Raw genomic sequence first — 17,877 nt, forward strand, 5'->3', positions numbered from 1 at the left:
AGAGAATATCAGAATAGTTTACAACAATTATATATAGTGTGTGTGTGTGTGTGTGTGTGTGAGAGAGAGAGAGAGAGAGAGAGAGAGAGAGAGAGAGAGAGAGAGATAAAACCAGAAATCGGCTAACTTTTATGGAAAGGTGTAGTCTTATTTGCCTGCATAGGACAGAAAGAATGTAAGTTTTCAGCAGGTGTTTAAAAGTTCGAACAGAAGGTTCCTGCTCAATCCCCATTGGCAGAGTATTCCATAATACTGGACTGATAACACTAAAGGCTTGGTTTTTTATGACTTAGGAGGCTATTCAGGCATATTACAAGAAAAGAGTGGACAAAAATCTTGTGCTTTTTTGCTCCCTTCCTCCATCTCCTGCACACAGTTTAAGGCTTTCCATCTTGGTTTGAAGTAAGTGTAAACCACAGTTTCCTGGGAAACAAAGAATGTCAATCATCTTCAGACTACAGCTTGAAATCACAATTTGTGAACAAACCAGTTTGCACAAATCATTTTTCAAGGTTCAGAAAGAATGGCAAGGGAGTAGGAGGCTTCTAATCTCAACACATAGTTCAGCATTCTGAATAGCCTCTTAACTCTGACAAAGTTTGAAATCTCCACTTAAAAGCACTGTTTTAAATCTCAGAAACAAAATTCTGTGCTTTAATTAACAGGGTAGACTGTGCTCTACTGTGCTGCACAGCAGCAAGGAGCAATCCTCACCTGACGATCTCAGGACAAGGACTTATTGTCCCTCATTAAAATGTATGTGTACTGAAACAGGGTGAGTTATGTAAGAATCAGTGTACCATAACAGCAGATAGAAATTCATCCAAACATCTGACATAGAAACGCATTGTAAGAGATCAGCAGTAGGGAACAATTTTCTCTAATACAGGAGAGGTGAACGGATTTTTTTTAAAAAGAAACACCAGTCACATCTACTGAAACCTAGATTGCGAGCTGCTACCTACAGGTTAGGCTGCAATTATTTTATTTTATTTTTTAATAACAGGGAAAACCTGGTAACAGGAGAAGGATGATCTCTAAAAACATCATAAACTGGTCTATGTTAGGAAAGTTACCCTTCAACAGTTGGCAGCAGCCGACAGACAGCTGAAAAACTGCTGAACATGAGTGTTTTTTAAAACTTGCATGTAGAGGAACCAGTCAAAAAAATAAGTTCAGGGTCATTCCAGGAATAAAACATATAAGATCCATTTACTGCCATCAAGAAGTTTTGGGTTTTAGTGCAACATATAGGCATCAGCACTCAAGAATCATGACACATCCTTAACAAGAATAGCTTATTAGGTTGCATTACAGGAAGCTCCAGCGCCATTTCACACATTGCTAAGAGGCAAACACAGGCAAGACTATCAGGTGTACATCCCAAAAGCTATAGCCAATCAGTGTTTATTGGCAAGAGTACCTGTACAATACATATTTGCTGCAACTGACATTAATGTACTATGTGAAATGACACATGGATTAAAAACCACATTTTGCCTATTGTTTACAGCAGCCTCCCCCAACCTCATGCCTTCCTAATGTTCTGGACTACAACTCTCATCCTCTCAGATATGTGGCTATGCTGGTTGGAACTGATGGGAGTTGGAATCTAAAACATCTAGAGGGGACCAGGTTAGGGGATACTGTATTGAAGATTCTCATCTTTTGTTGCAAGTTCAAAATGGATCTTTCAAGATAACTATTCCTGACAAAGCTGAATGTTCAGAATAACTAATAAAAAAGAAAACTAAATTTGATGAGAGAATCTGCAAACTTATTAAGACATTTTCATCAGTCTTGTGATTAACCTCTACTTCCTCTTGCTACAAAGCCTTCATTTGTATTACAGAAAACAGTCTGTCCAAAAAGGACACAATCAATCTCTGCAGTCAACCAAAGAAACCTACCTTGAAAAGGGCTGTTAGACTGTTGGGCCAGGGTGAGATGTTCTTCACTAACAAAGTACACAGGTTGGTGCTGGTTGATTTCCACGCTGGTACAAACATTGCTGTCCCCATGCAAGAAGAAGGTGAAGGAGCAGGACAAATGTTCGCTAAGAAAGAAGCAGAAGGAAATCAAGGTGATTAGTCCAAGCAGGCATCCCAAGAATATAAAACACACAATATTTCTTTATGAACTGCCTAAGTAAGTTCTCTGTGCAGCTTACAGTAAGTAAGTACAGTATACAAAGAAGACCTCATTCACATCACTGAATTTAAAATAAAAATATAAAAATTTAGAGGCCCTTCAAAAGATTATTTGGATGTAGAAAAGAAAGGAAACTGTTTTTGGCGGGGGAATACATTCCCAACTCAAAATGGGAACTATCTTTATTTTTGTCCTGCCCCAAGCAAGTGGACAGGAATCCCTTAGTCAAACCAGTATCACCGGCATTCCACTCGATACAAATCAAGTGATGAGCAAGATCACAGCTTTTGATACAGACCAGAGATAAAGAACCTATTGTTCTCCAGCTATGGTTGGCCTACAACTCCCATCATCCCTAGCCACTGGCCACACCAGTTGGGGTTGCTGGAGTCCAACAACATCTGGAGGATCATAGGTTCCCCATCCCTGATGTAGACATTCCCATCCTCTACAGCACAGAGCAGAAACTGGAGGCCCCAGGACCAAATCAAGCCCTCTTAATACCAGTCCCACTTCCCAGTTTAAAAAATCACAGACAAGAGGAATGTGTGGAGAAGCAGTTTATCAGTGGTTACAGCAAACCGGACTTTGCTGGGTCTGTTTTAGAGGCAGCAGCTTAGCACAGTTAGTTACTGACTGAGGCTATGGAACACACTTGTTCATTCAGCATGATACATTATCACCACAAGCTAGCACAGAAAGGACTAAGTGCAGCTGGTATCTTGTGTCCTTAGCCAATAGACTTTCCAGAAACATTTGAGATAAATTTCTTTCAAGATTTAAAAAGGTCCACAGTTCCCATTTGTAAAAGGGATTTAGTTGTTTAAGACCGCCAATTGTGTCTTTAGTCTTAAAAATTTCAGAGCTAACAAGAAAATTAGTGCAACAGCACCTCAGAAAGCAGAAGAAAATAAACTACAACACTTTGGGGAAAGGTATATTTAACCAGGCTGTTTAAAATTAATCTATTTGTTTACACTCCATTATCTTCAATGACTAATGAGCATTTCAGAAAACAAAAGGTCTTGACTAAGGATTCAGACACTCTTCTCTTCAATTAAGTTGTAAGAGACTTAATGCATATGCTCCAAGGCATCCTTGGCAATCTTCAAACAAAAACCTGCAAAGTAACTCATTCTTAGCTGTCCTTAAGTAAACGAAAGCCTGGAAAATTCAGCACATGCACCAGGAACTTCAAATCCACTTGTACAGCTGTTGCTGCCACCGCCACACATACACTTGCAGAGTTGACTGAAAGGAACAATTTAATGAAGAAAGATCGTGTTGGTACTGCCTGCATGATAAATGGAGTTAACATGGGAAACCTAGATGTACCAGGGGCAAAAAGGTTTAACTATCTTCTCAAGACCATTTCACATATTACAAAGATGCTGGTTACCAAGCATACTCTCTACCAAGGGGCAGCAGACATTCACAACTACAGAGCAAGTACACAGTTCGTTTTCGATGCTTCACACTTTATATGCCTGGGGGAAGCTTCATACATTATGTTTTTGAAGTAAATTAAAATAGTCATCAATAATAACAAATCATATTCAGTAGGCCCCTAAAAACATAACCAAACTGGAGGAAGCCCCTATCTTCTGTGGACATATATATAGTAGAAACTTAATTGATGTTCTTTAAATATGCTGAGACTTCTTCATTAGACCTCCTCACCCTACCTCTGGCCTTGTACAAGTAACATTCCCAGGGGAGCAGGAATGATTATAATATCAGTATAATGATTATTATATCAATTTAATGGTGAAATTCTATATATGCTTACCTAGAAGACAGCAACACTGAATTCAATGGGGAAGGACTACAGCACAATGACAGAGCACATGCTTTGGATGTAGAAGGTCCCGGGTTCAATCCAGTTAAAAAGGACCAGATAGTAGATGAGGGGAAAAAGAAAGACTCATCTTTAGCTAAGACCCTGGAGAGCTGCTCCCAGACAGAGTATGCATTACTGGGCTAAATGGGCCAATGGTCTGATCTGGTACAAAACAGCTCCCTGTGCTTCTATGTAACAGAACATTTACTCTCAAGTTTGCATGCATAGGACTGCAGCTCGTTACATACATGTGCTCGTGGTATCAGTTCCCTATCTATAAAATGGCAACAGGGACTTCTCTACAGAGGTAAATGAGAAGCATCAGAAAGTGAGGATCATAAATCACTGTGTACACCAAGTGTGTTGATGAGAAAGTCAAAACAAAAGGGCTTTGTTCTCAAATCTGAAATGTAATGCCCTGGAAATAGAAATGTTTATACAAGAACTAGGGGAAATGTTTTGTGTTTTTTTAAGTGGAATTAAAAACATCCTGAATGGAGGGGAGGGGGAATCACCAGCCAAAGTGTCTTAAACACTTACAATTGTACCTCGGGTTACGAACACTTCGGGTGTACTACTTTTAAAAAGTAACACTATTTTTGTTCCAGATCTTTACTCATTTTCACAGAAGTGAAGAAGAAATACAGAAAAAAGAGTTTTGTGTGAGTGCTACGACCATAACTCAGTCTCCTCCTTTACCTATGTCAAGGGGTCTCCTAACAAGTGATGAAACTACACATATATACACACAGAGACACAGAGAAAACACTACGGTAATTTCTTTCTCTCACACACATCCTTCTTGCTTGGTTGCAGGGCAGAGGGATCACAACTACCAGTACTACAAAGGAAGGATTTTGGTGATCTACAATTAGCATTCAGAGATCTAAAAATAGAGAGATAAAAAATGGCATTTCCACACCCTCTCAATGAAGCATCTCAGTACATGGTATAAATCCTATATTTATAGAATTAACACACACAAAATAGACAGCTCAGACCCTGGAGCTATTGCTCCATCCAATGACAGCTTGAATCGGAAACCTTGATTTCTCCTCTCTCTCACCTAGCAAAAACAGGAGAAGATGGCATATTTAATTAGCAAATTAAGCTTAGTAGGCTAAGATTCAACAGCACCTATTTCCTTGCAATTGCAGCAAGTAATGTACCTAATTTGTGTTTGCATTGCAATGATGCCTATTTGACCGAATTTTTAAAAGCCATGCTACCGTAGTTCCCACACACACACACACACACTGGGCAAGCGGTTTCACATCTATCATGGAAAGAGGTATCACCTGAAACCCCACCTCTAAATCAAAGACATCAGAAAATGTGTGTTCAAATCACCAGTCAAACATAAAATCTACTGTTTTATGTTTTGCGTTGGGTACTTTCCTTCTGTGCCATTCACATGCTACAGCTCTCAACTGTAATGTCAATAATGGTTTATCATTATCCCTTATAGTATTAAACTCCGGGGGGGGGAGGGATACCCCAAACACTGACAAAAGCAGAGAAATCACTGCATAGTCAAGATGTCGTCCTTACGTCAGGGGCAGTCTGTGCTGGATCTTCCAGCACTAGCTCAGAACACTTCCAGCACTCATTTTCAGCTGGGCGTGTGCCAGTTCTTATGCAGCTGCATCAAACAACTTTCACAGTTTAGCTCAGACAACTGAAAATAAAAACTGAGCAGACACCACTAATCCCCTTCAGGGTAAAAAAAGAAATAAAAGCAAACAAACAAGCAAAAACCCCAGCAAACCTGGCAAGATCCAAAGTCACAATTCAAATTATGAGCTGCTGCATTCAAATAATTAGGGAGGTTACCTAGCTCTTTTAAGAAAGCTGCAAATCTAAGAGGCAGGTGCTACCTCGGCAAGGCATGACAGAACTGTTTTTGAAGAGAAACAGCCTAAAAAATCATTAAAAGTGGGAAGCATAGCCCCAAAGGAATGCACTCTGTGCTACCAGACAGGCATTCACCGGAGAACATCAGAATGAAAACAAGATCATAAGAATATACGAGCCCTGCTGGATCAGAAGGAAAAAATGCCTACCAAGTTCAGCATCCTGTTCTCACTGTGGCCAAGCAGAGCACAGCAGTATTCTCCTGCTTGTAATCTCAGTAGCAAGTATTCAGTTATTAGTGTGCCAGCAACTTCCATCAAGCGTACTATATTTACTGATATTTTCTACCTTTAAGCAAGGGCAGAATCACACACACAAGACGAGGTTCACAGTTTAGCAGACTTAGCTTATTCACCATGGGTGGCACTCAATGTTAGTCATACTCATTGAAATCAATGGTCTGCTCTCTGTATTACATAGCTGGATATCACCTAATGGGTATAATTCAAATTAAAGTACTTTGAAGTCCAAATAATTTCAATGGGAGAGATTAAAGCAGCTGCTAAATACTTCTACTGACAGCAATGGAGCACAGAAGTGCTTCTGAGCAGGTGTGTGCGGCAACTGAACTTCCAACATTCACTGTCTTATTAGCATCGCAGCAAATTCTATAATTGGGTCTTCCCTATCTTTAATTTTTTTTATTAAAAAAAATCCAAGCAGTGTGTCATGTCAAGAGAAGAAATATAGATTATCACTCAATAGCTAGCACATATTTCTGCAATCAAGAAGCTGAATTTGGGTTACCCATTTCGGGTCACCTGTTTCAATTCTGAAACCGTTTTGCTTAAAAGTTCTTATATTTTCTTAAATTTCTTAAATTAAAAAAGAGAGATGACTGTAGAGTTATTGAAGAAAGAAGTTCCAGAAATGAGCTCCTGCCTTGCATGCAGGAGGTTCCGATGTTCAATCCCTAGCATTTTCAGTCAGTACAAACCTAGCAATCCACAGGCAGCCTCCAGACCAGCTGCAGAGCAGCCAATAATATATGTGCTTGGACTGCACTAGATTCAAAAAATCAAGGGCATTTTAACCAGGGCTGGATTTAGCAAACAGGCTAACACTAGCCTAAGCTTGCAATTTTCATAATACAGACTAGTGCAGTCTGCTCATTTCCCCCTCAAAAATTGCCAGTTAAAGGAGCCCTTCTCCATGACCTCACCTGGCCTAAGGCCCATGACTTTCATAATACAGTACTGGTTGTGATTATGATGCCAGTACTGAAGGAAAAAATGGCTTATCAAGTGGTTTGCTGAGACCTGCAGTAATTTTTACGTGAACTGAGCAAGACAGACCAATAGTCTTATTTGGTATATACAACACATCCAAACTCCACCATGGAAACAAAGCTTAAGGAGAAGCATGTCCTTCCACACAAAATATTAAAATGTTACCTAGGAAATAGTTAACAGAGATAAGTAAGCATGATTTTTTAAATATAACGTATAGTTTTTGTATGTTTGACAGAAATTATTTTAAGGAATGTAGTGAAAGCGAAAAACAAGCAAACTAGTACAGTCATACCTCATGTTACTGATGCTTCAGGTTATGTGTTTTTGGGTTGCGGACCGCGGGAAACCCAGAATTACCGAAATAGGTTACTTCCGGGTTTCGCTGCTCATGCATGCACAGAAGCGCCAAATCACGCCGATGCCGGCACGGTGCTTCATGATGCGAATGCTGAGGGTAATGGACGTGCCTCCGTCACGGATTACGCCCGCAACCAGAGGTTCTACTGTATTAGAAATGGTCACTAAAGTTGCTGTCCTTAAAGTGGCCTATGGCTGAGCAGACCTATATAGGATTACAGTATTATTGTATAGGAGTTTACAGGACTTGTATAGGACTACACTGTTATTGTAGCAGTATTAAGATCTGCACAGGACAATCTGTACAGGGGTTCACAGATATAAAACAGAGGAATTTTCTCTATCTTGTAGTAATTAAGGAAATCTTAAAGGATACACATGTTTTGATGATTGTGGAGAACTCCTTGTTGACAGAGAAGAAAAAACACAATATTGTATTAAAAGTTTGCTTCCACAAGACCACTTGCTAGCTTTATCTGATATACTAATGATTTCATATGCACATCCTCCTTAACCCACTGGTACCAGCAGACCATCAATTGGAACTTTTCATTCTCAGAATTTTTTCAGAAAACAGCATGGAGTTATACTGCTGGATCTTTTTTAACACACTCAATAAAGCCATTCTAGAAACCTAAACTATTACTTTGACCTATAATCCTATTAATTTCACAATAGACTCTGTTATCTCCTTGCAATCTCAAAGGCCAACCACATAAAATACAGTATGTCAAACTAAAAGGAGCCATATGTTGTTCTTTGCATTTGTCTGTCTTGAGAGACAATGGAGCATGCCTCTGGGGGTGAAGTCAAACCATCGCATTAGCAGCACCTAAGTGACTTCCCCAGTGCACAAGTCATACACATATACAGTATGCATAGAGGTCCAGGGCTACCCGAACAACCAGACCTCCCTCTCGGCCTCGCTGGTCCAAATGAAAGCAGAGCACCTGCTTGGCTGCAGTAGTTGTGGGAGGAAGGAGGTGTACAAGGCATCATTCAACCATCTTAGGGACTCCACTCTGGATTTGTGCAGGGTTTACTCCTTAGCATTTGCTTCTCCTGAAGATATCCAAAAGACAGGGGAGGTTTAGGATGAGTTTTCCTTCTCCTAGATGGGCTACCTTCCTAGCTGATAAGCCCCATCTGCCCCTGACTTCCCTCTACAGCACATACAGAAACTGCCTTCTTGACCATTGGACCCATGATTAACCTCAATCTGCCAGAGCCTGCCTTCACATGCAGTAAAGGTAAAGGGACCCCTGACCATTCGGTCCAGTTGCAGACGACTCTGGAGTTGTGGTGCTCATCTCACTTTACTGGCTGAGGGAGCTGGCGTACAGATTCCAAGTCATGTGGCCAGCATGACTAAGCCACTTCTGGCAAACCAGAGCAGCGCACGGAAATGCCGTTTACCTTCCCGCCAGACGGTACCTATTTATTTACTTACACTTCGTGCTTTTGAACTGCTAGGTGGGCAGGAGCTTCCAGGAGTCACAAGTGAGAGCAATGTGCAGGGCTGGGGACCACAGCTAATGCAATAGGGTACGGTAATAATTTTAAGATATAATGGAAGCTAGGAGAAGTATGGAATCTGGGGTGCCTTAGTTAACCCCACTACCACAATATTATATATGCTTCCTTCAATTTATAATTTGCAGCTTCATTTCATAAGAGAAATAGGACAATACTTCTGCACATTCGTGTAATGTCTATCTGCATAAAACGTATACTCTAGGAATGCATAGGCAAGTTGTGCTAACAAACTTCATTTACAAAACAAACAAGCAAAAGTCTTGTGCTAAATGTACTCACACAGCTCACCTCTAATTCCATCACAACCAAATGCTCCCAACAGAGCTCAGTTTCTAAAATGCATTGTTGCGTAACTCAAGTGACATAATGGGTATCATAAGAGCTAAATAAAACAGTTTCAATGTTGCAATTCACTTCTTTCAAATGACTATACATAGGAAGTACAACAAGATATATACTATGCATACCTCTTTGAGCATGTTAAACATTTAGTAGATTCTCAGTGCCTAAAACTATGAAATGGAAATGCATGCTTTTCAGCTGCCATGCCTTATAATATTCAAAAATTTCAATAAAAATCATTTTGAAGTAAAAATTGGAATTTTATAACATTTAAGCCACATTAAATGTGTTCCCTCCGCCCTACTAAATAGTTAACTACTTTTAGTAAGCAATCAATATTATCCAGTTGGCAGGAAACCAATAATAAATTTCATGGTGCTTGGGGAAGTAATTAAGAATTTCACAAAATCTTACAGAAACAATAGGGATGCAAGCTTTATTACAAGGCAATAACATTAGTTGAGTTATTGGGAATTTATGGGGTACACTCAAGAGCAATTATAGATCATTACAGAGGAATCTGCATCCTAACCTATTTCATATTTGATGTCAGAGTTTTCACAATATAACCAGTACAGATATTTGGGGGGTATTCATACTATTTTAAAACGCTTTTATTATTGGAATAAGCAAGATATGTGATATTCTGGCCAATGGAAATACAGTAGTAGTAGTAGTAAAAGAAGAAGAAATTAGCAGCTAATATTTAGGGGCTAGAAAAGGTGCCCTAAACATAGTCTGCTTCTTCCCCCCCCCCCTGACTGGATTACCGTGCCCAGTGGGGTCACCAAAAGATAATTGAATTTTGGAACATGGACTTGGTTGGATAACACAGATAATGAGCATCCTGAAAGCAGAACTGCTATCATTCCAACAACATTTTAACATTGATATTGCAGCGCTTCAAGAAACTCAAAGAGCAGGAGAGGGACAACTAAAGGAAGAAAAAGGAGGCTACACATTCTTCTGCAAAGGTCTGCCTGAACAAGAACATTGAATACATGGAGTAGGCTTTGCTATCAAAAACGATCTTGTGAAGCTCTTGTCGGAAGTCCCTACAGGCATTACTTAGAGCAGGCATGTCAAACCTGCGGCCCTCCAGATGTTTTGGCCTACAACTCCCATGATCCCTAGCTAGCAGGACCAGTGGTTGGGGAAGATGGGAATTGTAGTCCAAAACATCTGGAGGGCCGCAGGTTTGACATGCCTGACTTAGAGACTTTCAACCCTTCAAATAAAACTTGCCCAAAACCAGCAGGCAACTATTTTACACTGGATGCTAATGAAGACATTTTTAAAAAAATTATTCTCAGCTAGATGCCTAAGGAGGATAAAATTATTGTTCTGGGTGATTTTAACATAAGAGTTGAGTGAGATTTCGATCTGTGGCCTGGGACTATTGGGAAAGAAGGAATTGGCAACAGCAACAAGAATGGAATTTTACTTTTGATTGTATGTGCAGTGTACAACCTTGTTATTACCAACAACCTCTTTTGACAAAATATAAAATTAAAACATCATGGAAGCACCCTCGGTCAAACCACTGGCACCTCTTAGACTATGTAATTGTCCGAGCTGAAGATCAACCTGATGTGCTCCTTACCAGAGCTATGATGGGTGCCGAGGAATGCTGGACAGATCACCGATTAATACGTTCCATGATGGCTATCAAGATTATACCTCAACGCAGGCTTCAAGGAAAGAAACCAAGGCTCAAAATGAACACTCAAGCCCTTCAAGATCCTATTAAGCGGAATTGACTCCAATCGACTCTTAAGGACCACCTACTTTTAGAGTTCCCTGATAACATCGACGAACACTGGATGAAGTTAAAAACATCCATTATTGCAGCCTGTGAACAAACTACTGGATACCAAACCAAGAAACACCAGGACTGGCTTGATGAGAATGATAGTGAGATTGAACACATTATTGACAAGAAAACGAAGGCCTTTCAGATCTCGCAAAGAGAAAGAAACTGCACCACTAAGAAAAAAAGCCTTTGCCAACACTAAAGCTGAGAACTAAAAGAACTAAAGAGCCAGAGAACTGAAGAACACCTGTTGAATAAAAAAAAGCTCAAGAGATCTTGCACTTAGCTGACACTCATGATGCACAGAGTTTCTTTAAAGTCACAAAGACCATATACGAGCCAATAAATAATTGTATATGCCCCCTACGCTTAACAGACAGTACCACACTTCTAAAACATAGCTATTGCATTGGAAAGAACATTACCAGCATCTCCTTAACCATAACTCCCCCGTAGCTGCCAAGGTCCTCTCACAAATTCCGCAAAAGCTAGTTAGAGATGGGCTTGCAGTATGGCCAAATCTGGGAGAGTTGAGTACCACTATTAACCAAATGAAAAACAACAAACCCAGTGGACCTGATGGGATACCTGCCAAAGTCTCCAAAGTGGGCAGAACTGAACTTACAAAACAACTTCCCAAGTTCATCAAAAAAATCTGGGAGAGAAAATGCCAGCAGACTTTAGGGATGCCAGAAGTATCAATATCTTTTTTTAAACAAGGTGATAGAACAGATTGCGGAGGAAACTATTGAGGCATCTCTTTATTGGCTGCGGCAGGCAAAATTCTTGCAAGGATCTTAGCAAACCATCTCCTAACTATATCCGAGGCTACTTCTCCTGAATCCCAAGAATGGTTTCGGCCTTCTAGGGGGACAGTGGACATGATTTTCACTGCTCAACAGCTTCAGGAAAAATGAGGGGGCAAACTAATGCCAGTGTACTGGAAGAAGCAAAGATCATCAGTGTCAAAGCAATGATTCTTCAACATCAACTTCGTTGGACTGGTCATGTTGTTCGGATGCCTGATTGTCTTCCAAAGCAACTACTCTATTCCAAACTTAAAAATGGAAAGTGTAATGCTGGTGGTCAACAGAAGAGGTTTAAAGACTCTCTCAAGGCAAATCTAAAACAATGTAGGATAAACACCAACAATTGGGAAACACCGGCCTGCGAGCGCTCCAATTAGAGAACTACCTTTACCATAGTGTCATGGACTTTGAAAACACTCAGGATGAAAGGGAGAAATGAGCTAAAAGGAAGACACATTTGGCAAACCCTCACCATGATCAACTCCTGCCCAGAAACCTATGTCCCAAATGTGGAAGGATGTGTGGATCCAGCGTCCACAGTCACCTACGGACACACCACTAAGGCCATGTTAATAGAAGATAATCTTGCTCGGCTATGAGTGATCGCCAAAGAAGATGTTAAGTAATCTTACAATTATTTTAAAAAGTTCCAAAACACATGTATAGGCCTTTAACAAACTGTTCTTTTGTTTACTTTTCAAAAAGATGGGAACAAGATTATACTCTGGGCGTTACACACCAGCCAGATAACTGATCATGCAGAGAAGCCCGCCATGTCTCCTAGTCATGATACATACTACTTCACAGCATGGTCTTTCAAAGTATTTTGCATAAGGTACTTTACACCCTCAAGGCAGAACAATATTAATAATTTTAATCTGGGTTGCTGGAAATGTGGTACTGTAAATGCTGTATTTATGTGTTGCTGGCGGATATGTTCCAAAGTTAAATTGATTTGGACAAATAAAATAAGCAAGTTAGAAGATTCAATACTTCTAAATGCTTTGATATATTTTTTTGGTGGGCTACAATTTGAAACTTCAAAAGATGTCAGACCTAAGAAAATTAATTTGGCTTTAATATATACTGGGAAAGGTCTGGATAATAAATTTTAATGTTTGATGGCCAACAGTGAGGGATGATGAAAGTTACAGTTAAGTGTATCTGGAGGACTGCAGATTCCCCATTCCTGTTTCAACAGTGAGGGAGAACACTTTCAGAACACCGTGGGGTCAACAAGAACCATTGCTGACCCCATGGTGTTTTGAAAGCAATTCCTCGGCAGTTTTCTTTAAGACACACACACACAGTAACTTTGCAATTTACAATGGCATTTTGTTTGTATAATGGAGAAAATATCAGTTTAAAAAATAAAGTGCGAAGTGCTACAGAACACTTATCATCTCCACTCTTATGGATCAGATAGCCTTCATGTAACCAAGCTACTTTGTTACAGAATTTAAACAGATTTATATTCCATAGGCAAAATGAACATTTTCTTTTCTAAAAATCCATTCTACTGATAACCAAACATAGTTTTCCACCTGTGATTGGGTATTTATTCAAATACTTGTTAAACAGTTTCAGTGGCTTTAACTAGCTTAGCTTAATTTGACAGTCTGCAGTCAACAGCTCTATTCTCAGATTAAATGCCGTAATTTTAAGGATTACCCAATGCTCTTGAGCAACACACTGAAAAGCCTCATGAATTATCAATTTGTCAACTGCAGGATATAAAAAGAAGTGTATTTCAACATGGAGAGACGAGCTACTTGCTGTATTTCTAATAAAACTCTAGGTGTAGCCCTTCTTCTTTCTATTGGAATGTATTTATGTCAAAATCTGCATCTCTCACAGAGGTTGCCTGCTGAAGGATTCCTCCCACCCCTGCCCCTAATAACAGTGACATCATCATTATGGTAGATTCCCATAATATCCTTTCTAGTCACATGACTCCTGCAGTCATCATGTGGTAGAGACAGGCATGATAAAAGAAATCCTTTTTTCTTTCACTACTCTCCCTTCACCTTCTTGCAGAAAGGGTATGATCTCCAACTTTATAGGTGAATGGGGGTAACACAGTGCTCTGGCCAAGCCCAGCACATGGCTCTCTACAACAGGGGTCAGCAAACGTTTTCAGCAGGGGGCCGGTCCACTACATAGCTGCCAAGTCTTCCGCTGAAAAATGTGGGATCAGCACTGACGCGGCACTGGAAGTCGCTTCTACGCATGTCTGGACATGCGTAGAAGCAACTTCCGGTGCCGGCGCTGCCCGATTTCCGGTGCCCAGACATGGGCAGAGCGGCACCCAAAATGGAGCCTCCCGGGCAGGTAGGAAATCCGGGGGATTTCCGGGATTTTTTCCTATTCGGGATAACAGCGGGAAACGGATTAAAATCTGGGGGTTTCCCCGCGAAAAACGCGATACTTGGCAGCTATGGTCCACTGTCCCTCAGACCTTGTGGAGGGCCGGACTATATTTTTTTTGGGGGGGGAATGAACAAATTCCTATGCCCCACTCAGAGATGCATTCTAAATAAAAGGACACATTCTACTCATGTAAAAACACGCTGATTCCTGGGCCGGATTTAGAAGGCAATTGGGATGGATCCAGCCCCCGGGCCTTAGTTTGCCTACCCATGCTCTACAACATTACTTCCTACAAGCACTTGCAGGTGGTGGTGATGGTGAGACTTCATAGTTCTAAACAGTTCTAGTGCCAGATGCAGGGATTTATCATTTCAGTGGGGGGGGGGGAGAAAAACAGCAGTCCATGTACCGATCTCACAAGGACATGCTTTCACAGGGGGCGGGGAACTCACTAGGAAATCATGATAAGAAAACTGCACTTTGCACAAGTGTTTCACCTCTATAATCATACCATGCTGGGAAAAACATATAGGATAAAATTTGGTCATTTCCTTACATCCTGAGTTTTTATCACGTGAATGGATATCACGCATTAAATAACTACACCAGAACAGCAGTAAGTCACACAAATGGAATTTGGTTTTTATTCTTGTTAAGTTCAGGGCATGATTCTTAACCTTCAGAGCTTGGTTTGAAGGCTAACAATACATTACAACTGATCAAGTGTTAGAAACTGAGATATGAAAGCTTGGAGCTAAATGGCACCTCAAACCTAGATTATGAGCACAACAATGGAATGTCTAGGCACACTTTTTTTAATAACAAGAATACAAAGCTAAAAATGAATGAACTGCAGCTAAAATCTTATATTCATTTTTCACAAGGTCTAGTCTTCATCTAAAGACTGCAAAAAAGCAAAGCCGTGCTTCCCCTGCCCACCCCCCCTAACATTCTTAAGAGGGTCTCTTTTCCAGTCTTCAGAAAGTAGCTGGAAGTGGGGAGGCCAAAAAAGGTCCTCTTTTCCTTCTACTCTGCATTTTTAATTTGAAATCTTAAGCACAGTACTGCAGCCAGAGCTCACAAACTGTTCACACTAATGAAATTCCCTGTCGCAAAATGCGCCTAGAACAATGGGAGTTTTCAACACTACACGCAATATATCACAATTATGAGGTCTTTTTTCACATTTTCTTCCTATTAGGGCTGCAGGCAGACAAAATCTATTCTTAATCTTTGTATTAAGGCTATTAATGCACAGTACCCTATGCGTGCAGTTCATAAAACATGCTCTCCAATTCATCTTTGTTTGTCTATTGCAGGCATCCCCAAAGTCGGCCCTCTAGTTTTTAGGGGACTACAACTCCCATCATCCCTAGCTCAACAGGACCAGTGGTCAGGGATGATGAGAATTGTATTCCCAGAACAGCTGGAGGGCTGACTTTGGCGGTGCCTGGTCTATTGACTTTACAGTGGAACCTCGGTTTATAAACACCTCGGTTTATGAATTTTCAGTTTACGAACACCGTACTCTTACCAAATATCAGCTGATCTTTTCTAGGGCTAGGTTTAATTGCTTGTCTTCCATTGTACAGGATAGCTGTTTGGGGGGTATTCCCTATAATGAATAGCTTTGCCCCTGTGGGAACAGACCAACAGAAACATATCTGTATTTTTCTGTATACAACTTTTATAGAAATGAGGAAAATGTGAGTACAGTATTTGCTTCTGTCTCATTAAAATACCCAGGAAGAGTGGTATTTGGATTATTCATTGATGGTCATGAATGATTGGTAGATTTCTCTTTTCTGCTGGGGAAAAAAATCATTTGAAGATTTCATGAGCTTAAATGTAGTTTAGTCCCTTTTTTATAGATATAACTTACATTTTAACTCATTTATGCTAGAAATTATATGATTTTGATTTTACCCCCTTTACACTGGCTGTTCATATATAATTTTACTGTAAATGCTATTAAAGAATAAAATTCTAATTCATGATTTACAAGTTGCTGCTCATTTGTCAAAAAAGCATTATTTGAAGGTTGCAGCCACTAATAAGAAAACAATGACTGTTGAATAAGTTACCCTTTGAAATAACTGAACATCACCAGCTACAATTGTGTGTCACAGCACAATACCCATTTCATCACCATGCATTTGCCCTTGCTGAGGTATCTGCCTTCCATGACAAAGCCCTCACTTACTAAAGAAGAGAATTTAGAGCTTCTGATGATAAAGCTACAAATATTAAAATATTGCCAAATAGAAATACAGTATAGAGAGCACTGATTATTCAAGTCCACCCAAATGAGCCCGTGGCATAGGTGCTGTTTCAACCAAGGACTTACAATCCACTTTACACTTCGCGACTGCACAAAGGCTGCATCTATATATATAAAAATGTAAACTGGGCATTTGGGTTACTATCCACTTTTCTCCGAATCCGCTTCACCGATTGTGTTCAAATTTGAACGCAACGTCCAAAGCGAATGTCCGAAGGCTCTTATAAGGTTTTCAAAGACAGATGCCACACCTCCACCAGGTGAAACCCCAAAAAACCCTGTTCCAGAACGCATCACTCAGCCGAAAGTGCATGCTGGGAAAAGAACCAGGTTGCAAACCAGTGCCCTCTAGCAGCGGCTACACTGGTACTGCACCTATAGAACCTTCCCTCTCAACAGCACCCCAGCTGCCATTTACATACTAGTCTGAAGCCTTTACAGACTAGGCCGAACGGAGGTACTGACTCGCCTGGGTGGGGGTTGGGGGGGGGAGGCGACGGGATAGGTCAGGACACGGTGGGGCCAGTTACAGGGATGAGCTGGGGGTGGGGGTAAGAGGGGGCGTGATACATCATGGATCGACACAGGGTGGTGGCAGTCACAGGGATTAGCCACAGCAACGCGTAGCAGGGCCAGCTAGTTATATATATATGTATGTATGTATGTATGTGTGTGTGTGTAATATATATGTGTGTGTGTGTGTGTGTGTGTGTGTGTGTGTGTAAAAAGGGCATGTGAGTGGCTGTCCACTTTTCTCCGAAACCGCTTGACCGATTACATTCAAATTTTGACACAACGTCCAAAGCGAATATGAGAGTGACCATATACAGGTTGCGTAGACAGATGTCACACCTGGGCACGTAAAAAACCCCAAACCCCATGTTCCAGAACAGTGCCCTCTAGCAACGGCTACACTGGTACTGCAGCTAGGAAAGCTTCCCTCTCCACAGCATCTCGCCTCAGCTTTGCAGACTGAGCCGAGGGGCCAGGATAGTTCATGGGTTGGGACAGGGTGGGGCCAATCAGAGGGATGAGCTGGGGGTGAGGAGGGGGCAGAATACGTCATGGGTCGGAACAGGATGGCGGCAGTCACAGGGATGAGCCACACCAACGCATGACAGGGCCAGCTAGTTTTACTATTAAAAGTAAAAAAGTATCACTCACATGCTTCCACCTTCACATATCCTCTAGCATGGCCAGGAGATTGGAAGCCTCCACTTCCATTTTAAATT

General features: G+C 40.8%; 1 protein-coding gene across 1 annotated transcript in view; it reads right to left on the minus strand.

Annotated features, from left to right (window-relative positions):
- The window catches only part of MED13 (mediator complex subunit 13), a 100,050-nt gene that overhangs the window by 43,084 nt on the left and 39,089 nt on the right, over positions 1-17,877 (minus strand). The window contains exon 4 of the mRNA XM_035139697.3: positions 1,911-2,056. Within this exon, the coding sequence (XP_034995588.1) occupies positions 1,911-2,056 (146 nt within the window). The remainder of the gene's footprint in view (positions 1-1,910; positions 2,057-17,877) is intronic.

The sequence above is a fragment of the Zootoca vivipara genome, chromosome 14 (genome assembly GCF_965207765.1).
Source record: "Zootoca vivipara chromosome 14, rZooViv2.hap1.1, whole genome shotgun sequence".
Classification (NCBI taxonomy): domain Eukaryota; kingdom Metazoa; phylum Chordata; class Lepidosauria; order Squamata; family Lacertidae; genus Zootoca; species Zootoca vivipara.